A 17,800-nucleotide genomic window follows, 5' to 3' on the forward strand; every position below is an offset into this window, starting at 1 on the left:
CACATTTAATGGGCATTCTTAAGTAGTGTAGCAAAGGGAACTGATTAGCCTACAAGCTGGAGGCTTTACCCTGACCCTTGCTTTCCTCTAATTTTTGCTCTCCAAGGCAGCAGGATGCTGTTTTCTCCAAATAGCTCCTTTAGTAATTAAAGCCCAAGTGTCCTGTTGATCAACTGTGTCTGTGTTTCTGAAGTGCTGCTATGTCTGGTGACTGAGTCCCTCCTCATCCTCCCAAACCAGCTCCGGAATCAGACCCAGAAGAGGAGGCCATAAAATTATGAAACTGCTTATCGGCTATAGACATTCACATCTACTGGAGCCCCAATGAGAGGGAGGGCTCACAAAGTAGTACCCTATCAGTGGTGAGACAGGGGTCCATCTCTGATAGGACTTCTAAAAGGCAGGCAGCTGATCTTAAGCACTGGTACCTCCCATTCTTGGTTTGTGGGAAGTGGGGGCAGGGTGCTGGGCACTGCTTTATATATAGCTGTCTTCCTGGGCTATCATGCCCTCACTACCCTTCATACTAAGTTCTTATTGGAATTTCACCATAAGCTCCACGCTCAATACCTTGTGTTTTCTATGCTTTCCTCTACTTTTCCCCAACGCGAAAGAAGACAGTGGTCATTGATCATTTATGCAGTTCTCTACTCTCAAATCAAATTCTGCCTCTCGTTCTCCCATGGGCAGAAGCATGTTTCTCCAATGGTTCTTCCGTTCTTCAGAGGTGTCCTCAGCAGTTGAATTTCTTCCGTATTTGTGGGGGGCTTGATGGGCCAGTGGGAGGGTTTGCTGGGTGGCGGGCAAGCAATTTGCCCTTGCTACTTGATCTTGATTACCAATAGAACCCTGCCTGGTGTCACTGGCTTTCTGAAATTCAGTACCAACAATTGGCTTTGAGCTGCTCATCTCGGGGTTTGTCTGCCCCTTGTCAGAGTCACTGTCACAACTTGGGAGTGGTAACTTCTGTGTCAGAACAAATCCAGCAGAGCAATTCGCTCGCTTTTCCCTTGAACAAAGTAGGGACGTCTGTCTAAGACCCAGAGAAGAATTTTCTCCCAGGAGCCTAAGGCAAGGTAGGTGGTGCCCCAGCCTTGAACAGGCCTTGATGGCACTTGTAAGTCTGTCTTCTGTTGTGAAGGAGGTGGTGGTCAAGGGGAACAAAGCCCCTTTCAAAGGTGGAAGAGTAGAAATGGCTTTTAGCCACTTGTGGGGACCAGAGCTACAGCTGTGTGAGAAGCCAAGCACCTGGTGTTTGGGGATCAGCGTTGGTACAGCCAAAGGATGCCAGCCTGGTGCAGGTCCCGCCACAGAGCAGCCTCCAAGGGCAGATCGTGGTTCCCATAAAATATCAGTGGCTTCTTTTCTCGCTCGAAGTAGTGGTCAGAATAATTCTGGTAGTTGGTTGTGATGAATCCGTAGGCACTGACCTGGACCAAGACAAGGCAGTGGTTAGTAGGCAGACAGGAGTAAGCTGAATTCAGAAAGGCACTTACCAGTGCCTGTAATCACAAGTGCACACTTGGCATTGCTCCTACATGGTCCTTCCAGCTGGCTCTATGACCTCAGAAAACCTCTGCCCTCACTCAACAGATACCAACAAAGGGGGCAGAAATGAAAAGCATCTTGAGTTTAGAATTGAAGTATGACTTCAAGGATGGAGCCCAACAGTCCCATTATTGCCTGATTCCAGCTCTAATTCTTAAATTAGAATCCGGAAAAGCTGCACAGCCTGAGTGGCATTTGGTCTAACTCATGCTGGCTTTTTTTTTTTTTTTTGGCCAGTCTTAGGGCTTGAACTCGGGGCTTAGCACTGTCCCTGAGCATCTACTCAAGGCTATCATTTGGCCCACGGCACCACTTCTTTTTATGTGGTATAAGGAATCAAATGTTGGTCTTTATGGATGGTAGGCACACACTAACACTAAGCCACCTTCCCATCCTCTTGCTGGCTTTTACAGGAACTTGGCTTCTTTCTTTCTACATCTACAAAGTAGAGAAATACATCATATATTCCAATATCCCATTGCAAAGTTTTTGTAAGCCTCAGCTATAGAGGGATGACCTTACTGAGATTCTGCTCTGGAAGAGTAGAGGCCTCTGGATGGCCATGCATGTGCACTGGCACCCTGCTGCTGGGGAGTTCTTTGGCCCCTATACTTGTCCTGCTCCTTTTGGTTCCTGAAAGAGAACACCTCCTACCTGGTCACAGATATGTAAAGCGGTCAGTAGCACAAGGGCTCCAGTACTAGGCATATATATGTTTCCAAATTTTGTGTTAATCAGCTTTGATTTCAAAAACCTGGAAGAAGGAAAAAAAGACATTGAAACCCAAGGAAGATACCAGATGTCAAATATTATCTTGGTAGTTATGAGATTAGTTTATAGCTACCCATTGGAATACATTTGAAAATCACTCAAAGTTCTGGCCTTTTGAGCACAACCATTTCCCTTATTCTGAGAGAATGCCAGGTGAACTGAGAGAGGCTATCTGGTTGAAGTAAGTGCCAGTGTGTGGGGAGGGATGAGAAAGGAGGTGAGCTTCCTGCTTCCTCCCATCCTTCAGTACCCTTTGCTGTTGGGTAGCCCTAATGTACGGTCACAGTGACCTGTATAGCCTGGGACTAAGTTTCTCCCTATCCCAACCAGGAATCTTGAACAGGGAGCTCAGGTCCTGGGTCTGGGCTCTGGTATGGTGTGTGCCCATTCCTGTTCTCAGACCTAAGTTCCCCAAGCTTCTTCCTCTGCTGAATTGGGATATAACCATTCTAGAGGTCCACCATCAACTTGTCCTGGAGTATGTGCGTGTATATCTACAGTCATGTTTCTCACCCATGGCACTATTGGTATATGGGGCTGGATAGTTCTTTGCAGTAAGGTGTTGGCTAGGATTCCTGGCCTCTGTTCAGTCTCTAGACAAGACCACATGCCACCCCATCCCACCTCTAGGTCAAGAGGGAAGGATGGCAGCTGTGGCCTTGTGTTGGCTGGGTTTGGGCTTAAAGGTGATGACACTCCACTTCAAATACCCACTCCCAACTGCTCACCTTTTGGCTCCCTCACACCCTGCTTCTGCCTTTGGGAAAGTTCCTAGGAAATAAATCTTTATGGTTTATACTGACTTTTCCAGACCATTACCTCATCAAGCAGCAAATCACATAGTAGATGAAGAAACAAGGTATAGGGCTCAAGGGACTTGTGTGTGTGTGTGTGTGTATGTGTGTGTGTGCGTGCGCGTGCGTGCGCGCGCATGCGCGCGCGCACATGCAAACACCAGTACTAGGGCTTGAACCCAAGGCTTGGGCACTGTCTCACGGACTTTCCAACTCTGGCTGGCTTTGAAGTGTAATCCTCAGATCTCAGCCTCTTGAATAGCTAGGATTACAGGCATGAGCCACTGGTACTTGGCTAATTTTCCTCCCAGTTCTGGGGCTTCATCTCAGGGCCTGGGCATAGTCCTTGAACCTCTTTGTGCTCAAGGCTACCACTCTTCCGCTTGAGCCACAGCACAACTTCTACCTAAACTTTTTTGCTCAAGGCTGCCACTCTACCACTTGAGTCAGTTCTGCTTCTGGCTTTTGGGCGCTTAATTGGAGATAAGTCTCCTGCCCAGGCTGGCTTTGAGCTGTGATCCTCAAATCTCAGCCTCCTGATTAGCTAGATTACAGGGGTGAGCCACTGGTGCCCAGTGTCTAGGAGCTGACACAGGTGACTACGAGTGGGGCTTGGAGGTGGACTAGGTCAGTGCCAGGATGCGGGCCGTCCCTGCTTCCCTCTCCTGTCCCCATGCGCCCATACCTCTGTGTCAAGTAGCTGATGAAGGCTGGATGCAGGAGCTTGAATTTTCTGGCAGAGGCTTCTGGTCCAAAATAGGTGTGCGGCCTAGGATCCACGATAGAAGTGGACAGAGCGCCCAGGGCTGTCGTAGTGCATTTGGGAGGGCAGGGGGAAGGGGCTGAGGCGCCGCCGCTGGTAGGGCCGAGGCTGGGAGTAGTAGCGGGAGAAGGGAGTGTAGAAGGTGGCCGGCAGCACGGTGGGCACCACGTGTGGCTTTCCACCCACCAGGACGTCCATGGGGGGGGAGTAGGTGAGGGAGGAAGGGGGGGTAAACAGGGCTGGAGGAGTGGGGTAGGAACAGTTTACCTGGGGAAGGTGGGGTGGTGGAGGGAGCAGGGGAAAGTAGAGAGAGTCTGGAGGAGGGGGTGGTGGGGGAGGCTCCTGGGGCTTGCAGGGGAAGGGGCAGGGGAAGCACCGTGTTTGAGGGAGCGGAGATGTGGGGGGCTGGAAGAAAGGGGGCTCCTTCATGAAGCGGGGGATGTAGGGAGTGATGTAGGATGGGATGGTGCGGACAGGCCCGATGTAGGAGGCCGAGGTGCCAGGGCTGTGGGAAGGGGACCTGGTCCCTGTGTTCCCAGGGGTCAGGGAAGGGTTCCGGGAGAGGGGTTTTATGCCAGACTGGGAGGGGGATTTAGAGGCTGGGGGAGTGGGACCTTGGGAAGAAACCCCTCGAGGCACGTGTTGGACATGAGGGCTAGGAGACAAGGAGGAAGCCCTGGAAGAGGGCTGAGAGGCATTTGGGGTGGCAGGGTGGGAGGCATTGGGGGTGGGAGGGTGGGAGGTTGTGCGGGAGGAAGAGCCTCTGGTGGGGGAAGGGGAAGGAGAAGGGGCAGGGGCTGGGCCTCCAGTAGGGTTGACAGTGTGGTTGGATCGGGACTGGGAGGGGGATTGGGTGGGGGACGGATTGGGGGTGTGGGAGGGGGAGCTCATTGGTGTTGAGGAGGCTTATGGCCACTCGGCGTGTCTGAGGCAGTCCCCCCAAAAGCCCAGTCCCATGCGTGTCACAGAGCCCATCCTAAGTTCTCATGACCAGGAGCAATTGTTGAGTAATGCCAGGGTGGGGGTGGGGCATTGGCTGGCTGGTGACACAGGACTGGGGTTGGGTTTTGTGACTTCATCCATAAGGACCGCCTCCCAAACTGCTTTTTTTTTTTTCCTTGGGGGGGGCGGGGGAGTCTGGAGGCAGTGGTAAGGGGATGCCCTGAGAGCCCTGAGTGGAGACTTGTCTCAACCACAGTGGGCATAGATTCCCAAGCACCTGACCCAGGAACAAGGCATTGGGACAGGCAGGGACAGGTTCAGAATAAGTATCAAAAACACTGGACCCAGGCTATTGCGCAGGAAGGTGGGAGAGAGAAGACGGAGTGCCCTTTGTTCCAATCCCTCAGGAAACGGCCTGTGAAACCAGTGCTCCTGTCTCCTGTGCAGGTCCTGGGGAGCGTGCTTGCCCCCCACATCCAGCCATGAGTGATACAGATACTGACCCAACCCTTAGCTTTCAGAACAATGTTCACCAGGCCTCTGCTGTGGATGACTGGCTTTGAGAAGCTGGCAGCTGGGTTGTCCTTGGGGACAGCAGCCTAAAGCTAATGCACGAGGCCTATTCTCTCCATTCAGAAAAAGTGCCCCAGTAGGGGGCCAGAAGAGACACTGGGTCTTCCCAAGGTAGGACAGTAGACACTGCTTAAAGAATAATGAATAATTCAGCATCATTGATTTGGAAAAGTTCTCAATCTCCACAATACTTCCCTCCCTTCCCCCACTGTAGACTGTGGGAATCACCTCTAGGCAACTCACCCTTTGCTGTGCCAAGGCCATACAGTACCACCTTTTGGTTACTCACCTGTCTCCTTTATCAGGGCCCTCAGCCACAGGCACACCCAGAATGGCTGATCTGAGCATGAGGTATTCACGGATGCCCGCGGGGATGAAGATATACTGTAGATCCTGTTGAGGTATCAGACAAGGCCACATCAGGCCTTGCTTTGAGGGATTAGCCCTCCCTGAGTTTTGCTTCCTTCCTCCCTCCAGTCTGACTGGGGAGTTCCCTTTCATGCCATTTTCACTTTGAGCAACTGTGGTGGTTTTATATATGTTCACAAACCCTTTGGTATCTCCCTCTCTAGAAGAGGTGATGTCTAACTGCCACCTTTTTGGATTTGAACTGGTTGTGGTGACTAATATATAGAACTTTTCTTATAGAAAGTGGAGCCAGGCACCAGTGGCTGGTGCGTATAGTCCTAGCTGCTCAGGAGCCTGAGATCTGAAGATTGTGATTCAAAGCCATCCCTGGGGCTGCGATTCAAGTGGTAGGTTCCAACCTTGATTGAAAAAGCCAAGGAAGGGCTGAGAATGTGGCTTAGTAGTAGAGTGCTTGCCTAACATTCATGAAGCCCTGGATTCAATTCCTTAGTGCCACAGAAGAGAAAAAGCCAGGAGTAGCACTGTGGCTCAAATGATGAGTGCTAGCTTTGAGCAAAAGAAGCTCAGTGACAGTGCCCAAGCCCTGATTTCAAGCCCCAAGACTGGGGGGAAAAAAAGAAAAAGAAAAAACTAAGGAAAAGGGCCCAGGCCAGGCCATGAATTCAAGCCCTAGTAACTGACCACATATACACACAAGGTAGGAAGTAATGGTGTATGGCCTTGTAGACTAGGTCATAAAAGGCAGCTGCCTTGCTGTCTCTTGGATCCCTCAAGAGGGACTACTTGAGAGTAGTCTACAAGAGGTCCCTGGTAGTCAAGGTCTGTGGACTCTATCATGACACTAGCCACTACTCCAGCTTTCAGATGATAGTCTCCAACCACCTCAGAGACCCTGAGCCAGAACCATCTTTGTGAAGCCACTCTCAAACTTCTGACCCATTGAAGTCATACGAGAGTATCTTTGGCTTGGAAGTGTGTATGTGTATGCTGGTCCTTGGACTTGAACTCAGGGCCTGGGCACTGTCCCTGAGCCTTTTTGCTCAAGCTAGCACTTTACCACTTAGCCACCTGTAGCCTTTTTGTTGTTGTTAATTGGAATAAGGGTCTCATGGACTTTCCTGCCCAGGCTAGCTTCAAATCACGATCTTCATGATCTCAGCCTCTTGTTTGGTTAGGATTATAGGTGTGAGCCACCAGTGCTTATCTTCCCTGGAGAAGGTGAGCTCTGGGGTGAGCGATCTGGATTTGAACCCTGGCCTATGCTGACGTTCCAAGTCAAGAACACTGGACTTTTAATCTGCCAAGCAGAGTGGGATTCACACAGCCTCCCATCAGATGGCCAGGCCTTGATCAGCATTCAGTAGATAGTGGCAAGTCCCCTCTCCCAGCCCGGAGCAGACCTGCACTGCCTTAAAGAACAAGGAATCCCTAACCAGATCTGCCTCTAGTCTCAGTGGCTCCATCCTTGGCAACCAAGATCCTGCATGACTTCTTCATCAGCTGCCAAGGATCTGGAAGCCCTGTAGCCTACCTCACTAAGGGGGCCCCAAGTACATGGCCCCCACTGCCCACCACAATGGCACACTATGGCAGGCCTCACCTGCCCTTGAGGCACAGAGGTGAAGCCCAGGTGCTGGTAGGAGATGAGAGAGTTCTTCATTGTGTTCACGGTGAAGCCATAGAAAGAAGTCTTGGTGCCCACATCGTGCTCGAAACCTTTAATTACTGCTCCATTGAGCCTGGCCAGAACAGAGGCTTATGGGTATCTTTACAGCTATGCCCTGCTGTCCACCTCCACAGGCAAGGCAGAGTTGCAGTAGCTTCTGTACCACTTGCTCTGCCCACAGCAGCATGTGAGCCCTCAGCCAGCCCAACCCCTACTCCTCTAGCCCCCAAGGGAAACCCTGATAGCCCATTCCTCCTGAGTCCCCTTTGCTTGGGCCTATGTGCTCTGTCCTTAGAGCTGGCTAAGTCTCTGTGCACCTTGGGCCCATCACAGCTGGGTCACTTCCAATCAGTACCACCCTGGCCTGGCCTTCAGGGCAGACCATTAGGACCAGCTAAATGGGGCTCTCCAGCAGCTCCTGCATCCCACTCCTCCAAGACCCCCGACCTCATACATACCTGAATACATAGTCGTGGGCGTCAATGTTTGGGCCCTGCCTGGATCCATTCAGAATGCCTCCGTTCCCCACCACTGCACACCAAATGCAGCCCACAGGCAGCCTCTTGGGGGTGGCTAACAGCCTGGCACTCTCTGAGCTGTTCAGAAGGCTCAGGGTAGAGGCAATGGCTGTGAATGAGGACAAGAAGGAGCTATCAGGTCCTTCCTGCTGTAGGCTGTCTTTCCCAGCTTCCCCTTAGTTCCCAGGAAGCATAGCGGTTCCTGAGAAGAGCCTGTGGGTGGGGGATGGCTGGGCTTGGAGAACTGGAATAACTAGTTCTCTCAAGATTGCATTGCTGGAGAAAAGAATCAGAGGCAGGAGGTGAAGTGTGACGGTTTCCATGGCAGCTCTCATACGGTACTCTGGATGGCCTGTATCCTCAGCCACTGTTGCACTCTGGACACTGCCATTCCAGGGAGGCCCATAGGGTACCAGGTCCCTTCCCTGAGCCCTGAGTACTTGGAGGAAGGAGGGATGTGAAGTAAAAGGTACAAGCTGGGGGGGGGGGGGAGGGAGAGGAATCTTCACATAACTGGTATAGTGAAGATAGTTATGCCTGTCCACCATGGGACCAACAGCAAGAAGAAGGGGTGTACTGAGTCAGAAGGCAGGGGAGAGGCAGTTGTGAGGAGTTACCTTGGTGGGATAGCCCCTGCCAACCATAGGGGCCTCTGTGCTTGCTCAGGTGGTCCCAGAGCTCTGGGGTGAAGAGGCCCTCCCACAGCAGTACTGGAATGGAGAGGTTAAACAGCCCCCGGAAGCGCTGGTGATGTCGTATGGCCAGGGAAAGTGGGTGCTGGCAGGGCTGGTTCTGTGGGCAGGGGGGGAGGAAGGTACTGAGAGGCTTTCCTGGGAGCCCACAGACCCCACAGGAGAATTGGGAGGGAAGAGCCTCCCTTCCCCTTCCAGCCAGGGGCCACCCCTGGATCTGCTGGCTCAGGTACTTTGTGGCCCACCAGCCAGGTGGACATCTGAGAGCTTCCTGGATTTAGCCAGGCCAGTCCTTTCCTAGAAGCCATCCAAGCACCGATGGCTTTTTACTACTCCATCATCTGAACTTGAGCAGACTGGGTATGGATTAGCTCAGGAGAGCTGTCTTTATCAGTGAGGTAATCTATAGATGAGTTTATGATTTGATGGCATTATTGGAAGGTTGTAGAAATTTTTAGAGATGAGACTTATTCTTTCTTCCCAGCCCCCTCTCATTTCCTTTCTCTTTCCTTCTCTCTCCCTTGCCACTGGCTATCTGCTAAAATGTCCATGATGTTTTCCCTCAGCTTAGGTCTCTGAAACAATGGAATCACATGACTATGTCCTGCCTGAAACCTCAGAAACCATGAGCTGGAAAGACAACTTTTCTGCTTTTAGCTTTTTTCTTTTCGCCAGTCCCAGGGCTTGAACTCGGGGCCTGATCGCTGTCCTTGGGCTTTCTCAAGGCTAGCACTCTGCTACTTGAGCTACAGTACCACTTGCGGCTTTTTTTTCTTCTTCTACATATGTGGCACTAAGAAATTGAACCCGGGTCTTCATGCATGTTAGGCAAGTATGCTACCACTCCTGGCCCCTTAGCTTGTTCCTTCGCAGTAGAAAAACTGACTACCAAAGTAACTTAGAAACTAGGTCTTTGCAGATGTAGTTGAGGCCATATGGGGTTAGGAGGTCCTGCCGTGATGGAGGTAGAGACTGGTGTGGTACCACTACATATAAGGAATGTCTGGAGCCCCCAGAAAGTGGGACTAGGCAAGACAAGGCAAGGCTTCCTCAGAACCCCAAGGGGGAGTATGATCCTGCCAGTGCTTGAGAACAGTGGGAGAACAGATGACTGCTGTTTTAAGAGCAAGAGAAGCTCAGGGACATCACCTAAGCCCTGAGACAAGCCCCAGGATCAGTAGAGGATTAGCCCACTCAAAAAGGAAGAAAACAAACCTGGACTAGCACACCTATAATCCTAGCTACTCAGGAGGCTGAGATGTGAGGACCAAAGTCAAAGTAAGTGCAGACAGAAAAGTCCATAAAATTACCTCTAAGTAATCAACAAGGTAGGTAGGTAGGTAGGTAGGTAGGTAGATAGATAGATAGATAGATAGATAGATAGATAGATAGATAGATAGATTAAAAAAATCTCAAGTGGAGCTGCGATTCAAGTAGTAGAATGCCAGCCTTGAGCATAAAAGGCCAAGTAGGAAAGCAAGGTGCAAGACCCTGAATTCAAACCCTAGTACTGGCATTAAATAAATGAACAAACACAACACAAACAAATCCAGATAGGGAGATACTTGACATCAAGTAGCTTGAGGTCAAAAAGGTTTTGAGAAACACAAAGGTGACCTGATCCCGGCATTCAGAAGATGCAGCCCACTGGTCAACTGTCCATTCACTTCTGTTCTTGTTCTGTATCTGCACCTTTGGCTGTCACTGAGCTCTTGTATACACTAAAGTCTTTTCTCCTTGAGTCTCCGAGAGACTCAGATAACATGTCCCCGTTCAGCCTCTTGGGAGCTGAAAACAACTCTAAGCCTGTGTTAATCCACAAAGACACCGACATGGCCAGCTCAACAGAAGTGCACAGAGCTGGGATGACAGGGGAGGGGGAGGCTGGCTTGAGCAAGGCAGATCTATCTGTTAGTCATCTAGGAGAGCTACCTCAGTTCTAAGAGAACGCACATAAAGTACTTGTGGGTATTACTTAGGGTTGTGGGCCAGAGTCCTGAAAATTACAGAACCTTCCAGCAATGATGCAGCATCTAGCCCCAATTTGGAGGTGACTGTCTGTAACGAGCAGTTTAAATGTGATTTATAGTTAAATAGCCATGTCAGGAATAGAGTGAAAATTCACTATTTTTCTTCAATACTATGATTTGAGATAGGGCTTCAGGCTTGCTGGGGAAGTATTCTACCACTTAAGCCACACCTCCAACGCTTTATTGTTCTGGTTATTTATTTGCCAGTCCTCAGCCTTAAACTTTATTCCCGGGCCCTGTCCCTGAGCTGCTTTAGCTCAAAGCTAGTGTTGCATCACTAGCCACAGCTCCACTCCCGGCTTTTTCTGTGATTAATTAGACTCTCACAGATGTCCTGTCTGGGCTTACTTTGAATCACAATTCTCAGAGCTCAGCCTCCTGAGTAGTTAATATTACCAGTGTGAGCCACCAGCACTGCCCCGCTTGCTCTGGTTATTTTTTTGAGAAAGGGTCCCAATTTTGCCCAACCAGCTCTGGGACTGTGCCCCTCCCTCCCATTCATGCTTCCCACTGTAGCTGGATGACAGGTATCCATCAACATACCTGGCTTTTTCTGTTGAGATGACAGTTTGTGATTTTTTTTTCCTCCCCCTGGGATGGTCTGGAACCGAAATCCTCTTAATGTCAGACTAATGTGTAGCTGACATGACAGGTGTGAGCCCATCAGCTTCTGGCTCCACCTAACCAATTCAGGTGCAAATTGACAAGAACTTTTCCATTGGCTAGACTCCAGGAAAACTTAGTTATTCATCCTTCTTTGCTCTGAGGGAACAGGAAATCCTGATGGCTGGGTCTATGATATTCCAAGTTTATCAGCAGCTCTGTGCAGGTGGAGCTCCAGACAGCTCAGGCTCAGCAATCCCAAGAGAATATTCTAGTGTGCTCACCTCTCTCCACCTCCCCCCCCCCCAACTTGAGGATGTGCAAAACTGCCACAAGGTGACCAAACACTGTACCTTTCTGGGCTGAGACTTCCATGCCTTGGCTTGCAAGAACGCTTGAGGTGACATGATGGGCCTGGAGGAAAATGGCAGAAATAAAGCAAGAGTTTGGCTTAGGTAGCAACCATCCCTGGGGAATAGAACCCTGCTCATGGGGACTGACTCCCTTGGCTCTAGGGCTGACTGTGTTGAAGCCCAAAGTGGTATTTAACTTTCTTTTTTTTTTTTTTTTTTTTTTGCCAGTCGCAAGACTTAAACTCAGGCCTGAGCACTGTCCTTGGGCTTTCTCGAGGCTAGTACTCTACCACTTGAGCCACAACACCACTTCTGGCTTTTTCTATGTATGTGGTACAAGGAATCAGACCTGTGTCTCTGTGCATGCTAGGCAAGTACTATTATCACTAGGTAAGAGTACTTCTTGTTGCTCCTGGGGCTTGAACTCTAGGCCAGGGCACTATCCTTGAGCTTTTGTGCACAAGGCTAGTGCTGTGCCCCCTGAGCCACAGCTCTACTTCTAGTTTTTTGGTGGTTAGAGATCAGAATCTCATACACTTTCCTGCCCAGGCTGGCTTTGAAGGGATCCTCTGATCTCAGCCTCCTGAAGAGCTAGGATTACAGGTGTGAGCAGCACTGGTGCCCAGAGGCATCTGTTTTTTTGACCCTTCAGTTTCTACTCTCTTACTCTGCCATTTAAGCTATAGTGCCACTTCTGGCTTTTTCTCTTCTCTCCTTTTTTTTCCCCATATATTTATTATTGTAATTAATAGAGGGGTTACATTATATTCACCAGATAGAGGATGCATTACTTCATATACATAGATACCATTTCTCATGTCTTGGTCCCCATTTCCCTTCCCCCCAACCCCACTTCTGGCTTTTTCTGTGTATGTGGTTCCAGGGAATCCAGGGTTTCGTGCATGCTAGGAGAGCATACTACCACTAGGCCACATGCTCAGCCCTTGTCCAAATCTTTAAGCATGTAAAATATTAAATACTGGCCGGGAGTTTGGCCTAGTGGTTAAAGTGCTTGCCTAGCATGCATGAAGACCCGGGTTCGATTCCTCGGTACCACATACATAGAAAAAGCCAGAAGTTGTGCTGAGGCTCAAGTGGTAGAGCTCTAGCCTTCAGAAAGTCCAAGGACAGTGCTCAGGCCCTGAGCTCAAGCCCAGGACTGGCAAAAAAAAAAAAAAAAAAATTAAATACTGTCGCCAGTGAGAAAAATCCCTGAATTAGTGGTAAAGATGTGAAATGTATAGGAGCAGATAAATGGTTATAATGTATGAAATAATATAGATAATATATAATAGATAATAATGTAAGTGTTTATGATATATGAAAATATAGAAAAAATTGCTGGCCCCTGGATTTGTGACTATTGCAGGAGTAGGGTGTGGGGGTGCAGGGGAATGTGGAAACTCCAGAGGCAACACTAGGTGTGAAAATGAGAGCCTCTGCCCTTGAGCTGCTTCCTGTTGCTTTTTTCTGATGAAGGGTGTGGGCTTTGCCACTTGCTGGCAGAACAATCTCACTGTCTGCATCTCTACAATGGGACAGCCAGTGGTACTGGGCTCCTCTGATTGTTGAGTATGTTCAGCAGGGCCTCTGGGGAATTATCCATGGAAAAATCCCCTTAAGTGTCACTACTGTTCCTGAATGAGGAAGGCAAAGAGCCTCTTTATTACTGTCCCTTTCAGAGAGTTGCAAGGGATTATCACTCCTGAATCTGAGATACTATATGGCCTCCGCTGTACGGTGGAGGGACAATAAGAAGGAAATACGGGCCCTGAACCATACCAGCAGCCACAAGGAAACCAGTGGGAAGGACCTGAGACCAGCTCTTTGCAGTGGCAAAGAGAGACCTCTTGTTGATTCAGACAAACTCAGGCCATGATCTGACTGTGAAAGCCCCTGAAAGGGCTTGTGGGGGCAGCTGGGGAAGAGCAGAGAATGGGCCACCTGTCACTCACTGAGCCTTGTGCAGGCTGGGAGTTGAAAAATACCAGTCCCTGTCCCCTGCCACCCCAGGAGATTCCATGGATTCTCACCTCACCTCCACCCAGCTGAGTCCAGTGCACACCAGGCTGAACTGGACAAACTTTAGGCCATGGGAAGGCTGCTTGGGGAGATGGGTGATAACCAGGATTCATTTCCATCCAGTTTTTTGTTTTGTTTTGTTTTTTCCACTCATTCCTGTGGATTGAACTCTGGGCCTGGGTACTGTCCCTGGGCTGCTTTTTGTTTAAGTCTAACCCTCTACCACTTTGAGCTACAGTTCCCTTCTGGCTCTGTGTGTGTGTGTGTGTGTGTGTGTGATTAATTGGACACAAGAGTCTCATGGAGGGGCCGGGAGTTTGGACTAGTGGTAAAGTGCTTGCCTAGCATGCACGAAGACCCAGGTTCGATTCTTCGGTACCACATACGTAGCAAAGCCCTGAGCCCAAGCCCAGGACTAGCAAAAAAAAAAAAAAAAAAAAAGTCTCATGGACTTTCCTGCCCAAGCTGGCTTCGAATTATGGTTCTCAGATCCCAGCCTCCTGAGTAAGCTAGGGCTGAACCACTGGCACCCAGCCTTGTGGCTTTTTAATAAAACTAAATTTCCTCAACCGAGGTCATATTTGTTACTAACTTGGGACCCTCTTGCAAATAATGTTGGCAATAGATTGTAACTGAGAGCCCTGTGTTACCCCATCTCTATTAAAACAAGCAAAAAGCAGTTCTAAACCAGGTATGGGTGGCTCATGCCTGTAATCCTTGCTACTCAGATATGAGGATTGGGGTTCAAAGCCAGTTCAAGTCAGAAGTGGAGCTATGGCTCAAGTGGTAGAATGCTAGTCTTGAACAAAAACAAAAACAAAAATCCTAAAAAGTGCAGGGACAGCACCTAGGCCCTGAGTTTAAGCTCCAGGATAGTAACACACACACACACACACACACACACACACACACTCTCTCTCTCTCTCACTCACTCACTCACTCACTCGGAACAGTTCTAGAAATCCTCCTGTCTCTGAGGAACCCAGAAGGCCTTCATGTCTGGACTAAATATCCACCTACTCACCTGCTCCGGGAGGCTGAGTCTCGCCCTGCCCTGGGGTTGAAACTGAAACACAAACATCACCAAGGAACAACAAGAAATGGATATTGATTGGAGAGACAGGGAGTTGGAAGAGATAGGAGTTTGAGATCAACAGAGAAGAGAGTGGAGGGGGGAAGAAGGAGGAGGAGCAGGAGGGGGAATAGGAGGAAGAAAAGAAGAAAGCTAGCTTTATTGAAGTATAATAGAAGCACACAAAACTAATGTTATTTTAGGGTCTGGGAATGTGACTTAGAGGTTGAGTGCTTGCCTAGCATGCATCAACAGAAAAAGCCAGAAGTGGCACTGTGGCTCAAGGGTACAGTGCTAACCTTGAGCAGAAGAAGCTCAGAGACAGCGTCTTGAGTTTAAGCCTTAGGACTGGTTTTAAAATAAAACAATTTTTAAAGGAGTATGTTGATTACTAGAACACTCTTCCTTCTGACTCAACTCAGCCATTTGCAAACCTGTTTTGTATGATTTTGCAACTTGAACCAGTTTTTTGACTTTATCTTTTCTCAGTTACTAATGTTGCTTTCTTCCCATTGTGCCTGGAGCACAGGTAGCTGAGGAGTGCATACCTGCAAAGTGTTAGGTAGAAAGCATTGTGTGTAGAGACTTTCAAAACTTGAGGCTGTGCAGGGCGAGGTGACTCACACCTCTAATCCTAGCTACTCAGGTGGCTGAGATCTGAGGATCAAGGTTCAAAGCCAGCCCCGGCACCAAAAAATATGAGACTCTTATCTCCAATTAACCTCTAGAAAATGAGAAGTGGGGCTTGGCTCAAGGGTAGGGTGGTAGACTTGAGCTGAAGAGCTCAGGGACACTGCCAAGGCCAGGTTCAAGCCCCATGACCAACAATAAATAAATAAATTAATTAATTAAATAAAATAAAACTTGAGGCTGTGGGTATTTTCCCACCTCCCAAACTCAGAATCAGTGTGCAGGTTGGATCTCTTGCCAGAAGTAAAGTGAAAACATCTTGAGGCTTCTTTGGTGACTACAATGGTCCCCTGCCGAGGCTGGACTTTTAGGTGGTTCCTCTGAGTGCACAAATGAAAAGAGGGTGCCCTGGGCACATAGGAGGGAACAGAAAGAAGGAGGGGCATGGGCAGGGGCACAGGTAGAGCCAGAATTGACCCCATCCCCCAGGAGCTACTTCCTCCCCTAGTTGTACCCAGATCAAGCCATAAAAATAGATTGTCCAGTACTCGCTTCAGCAGCACATATACTAAAATTGGAAACAGATTGTCAATCCAGGTGTAGTGATTCACACATGTAATCCTCGCTACTCAGGAGCCTGAGATCTGAGGATCACAGTTCAAACCCAGCCCTGGCACTAAAAACTGTGAGACTTGTATCTCCAATTAACCACTAGAAAACCAGAAGTGGCACTGTGGCTCAAGGGATAGGGTGGTAGCTTTGAGCTGAAGAGCTCTGGGATAGTGCCCAGGCCCAGAGTTCAAGCCAAGATTGTTCAAGCAGAGTGCCTGCTCTTGGCTGAATTCATAGGTTTCAAGACATGTGGGAAGCTGGGAAATGGTGGCTCACGCCTATAATCCTAGCTACTCAAGAGGCTGAGATCTGAGGATCATGGTTCAAAGCCAGCCTGGACAAGAAAGTCCACAAGACTCTTATCTCCAATAAACTACTCAGAAAAAGCCAGAAATGGCTCAGTGTCTTAAGTGGAAGAGTGCTAGCAAAAAGAAGCTCAGCACCCAAGCACCCAAGCCTGGAGTTCAAGCCCCAGAATTGGCAAAAAGAAAAAAGGAACAACAAAAAAAAAAGAAGTGGAACAGTAACTCAAGTAGTAGAGAGGTAGAGCAAAAAAGCTCAGGAGAGTGCTCAGGCCCTGAGTTCAAGCCTCAGGGCTGGCGCTCCTCCTCTCACCCCCTCACAGAGGCACATATGGAGGTGGGAGATGAGAACACAGTGTATACATGTGAGAAAATGAGCCTTCCCCAGGATAGCTAATGTATGCTATGTATGTATGTCAGTTTGTTGTTGTTAGATCTCCAGAAACAAGTCTAGCTGAGCTCTGGGCTCAGGCAGGGCGAGGGCCTGCTGGAGAATCCTGGCGGATTCTTAAGTTCTTTTCACAAAAGGAACTTTTGTTAATCAGTTTCGGTTACCGGTCAGATTCCGACCATAGATGGTTTATAATTATGCCGCAGGGAATTGATCAAGGTGTGTGTGTGTGTGTGTGTGTGTGTGTGTGGTGGGGGAGACCTCCGGGGAGCGGGGTCAGGTGGGAGCTCTGGTCCCTGCTGCGGGAGACCCCAGAAGTGTCTGTGCCGAAGGCGCCAGGGATACTGCGCCCTCCCCGCGCTCGCCGCCCGGTTCGCCCGGTGCCCCGCTCGCCGCGCGCGCCCCTCGCGTGCGCCCCCGCCCGCTCTCCCCGCCACAGCCCCTACCTGACTCGGGAGCCGGGCCGCGGGGACTGCTCCACCGCCCAGGAGTACCGGGCGAGCAGGATCCCGGAGCCGGCGGCCGCCAACAGGAGCAGAAACCAGAAGATCCGGACCCGCGGGATCCCCATGGGGCTGCGGCTGGTGGGGTCCCTGACCGTTGTCCCGCGGATTGCAGTCCTGGCACCAGGGGAGAGAGTCGGGTGGACCGACCGGGCGGGACTCTCGGAGTTGGCCCTGCCCACAGGTGCTGCCCAGGCGCCTCCCCACCGTGCAGGCCAGGCCACTGGAGGTCCTCACCTGCCCTCGGGGACAGGGACTGGGGGACGGGGGACCCAGGCGGTGGAGGGGCATGCGCTGTTGCTGGTACCTGGACTGGACGGCATGGACCCCCCCAAGCTCCCCCCCCCCCCCCCCCCCCCCCCGCACCACCAGCTCCCCTCTCCCCACAGCTGGCACCAGAGGCAGACAACATGCAGGGCATGGGGCACTTAAATGCTTTTTTTTTTTTTTTTTTTTTTTTTTTTTTTTTGCCAGACCTGGATCTTGAACTCAGGGCCTAGGGTGCTGTCCCTGAGCTTTGGCGATCAGGGGTGGTGCTCTATCACTCGAGTGAGAGATAGCTCCATAACTGCTTTTTAATAGTTAAATGGAGAGAAGAGTCTTACAGACTTTCTTGCCTGGGCTGCCTCCTAGCTACTCAGGAGCT

General features: G+C 50.0%; 2 protein-coding genes across 2 annotated transcripts; both read right to left on the reverse strand.

Annotated features, from left to right (window-relative positions):
- Positions 1–631: 631 nt before the first annotated feature.
- On the reverse strand, positions 632–17,272 carry St6galnac2 (ST6 N-acetylgalactosaminide alpha-2,6-sialyltransferase 2). The gene is made up of 9 exons (XM_090351504.1): positions 17,098–17,272; positions 11,487–11,683; positions 8,562–8,774; positions 7,885–8,053; positions 7,361–7,499; positions 5,681–5,784; positions 3,799–3,882; positions 2,203–2,302; positions 632–1,430 (listed from the first exon to the last, which is right to left on the reverse strand). The coding sequence occupies exons 1-9, from the start codon at positions 17,220–17,222 to the stop codon at positions 1,263–1,265; spliced, it is 1,299 nt and encodes a 432-aa protein (XP_090207630.1). The 5' UTR covers positions 17,223–17,272; the 3' UTR covers positions 632–1,262.
- Positions 3,870–4,782, reverse strand: LOC150051448 (testis-specific serine/proline-rich protein). The gene has a single exon (XM_090350374.1). The coding sequence runs from the start codon at positions 4,765–4,767 to the stop codon at positions 3,883–3,885; it is 885 nt and encodes a 294-aa protein (XP_090206500.1). The 5' UTR covers positions 4,768–4,782; the 3' UTR covers positions 3,870–3,882.
- Positions 17,273–17,800: the final 528 nt, after the last annotated feature.

Source organism: Megascapheus bottae, chromosome 17 (assembly GCF_031878675.1).
Source record: "Megascapheus bottae isolate mThoBot1 chromosome 17, mThoBot2.hap1, whole genome shotgun sequence".
NCBI classification, from domain to species: Eukaryota; Metazoa; Chordata; class Mammalia; order Rodentia; family Geomyidae; genus Megascapheus; species Megascapheus bottae.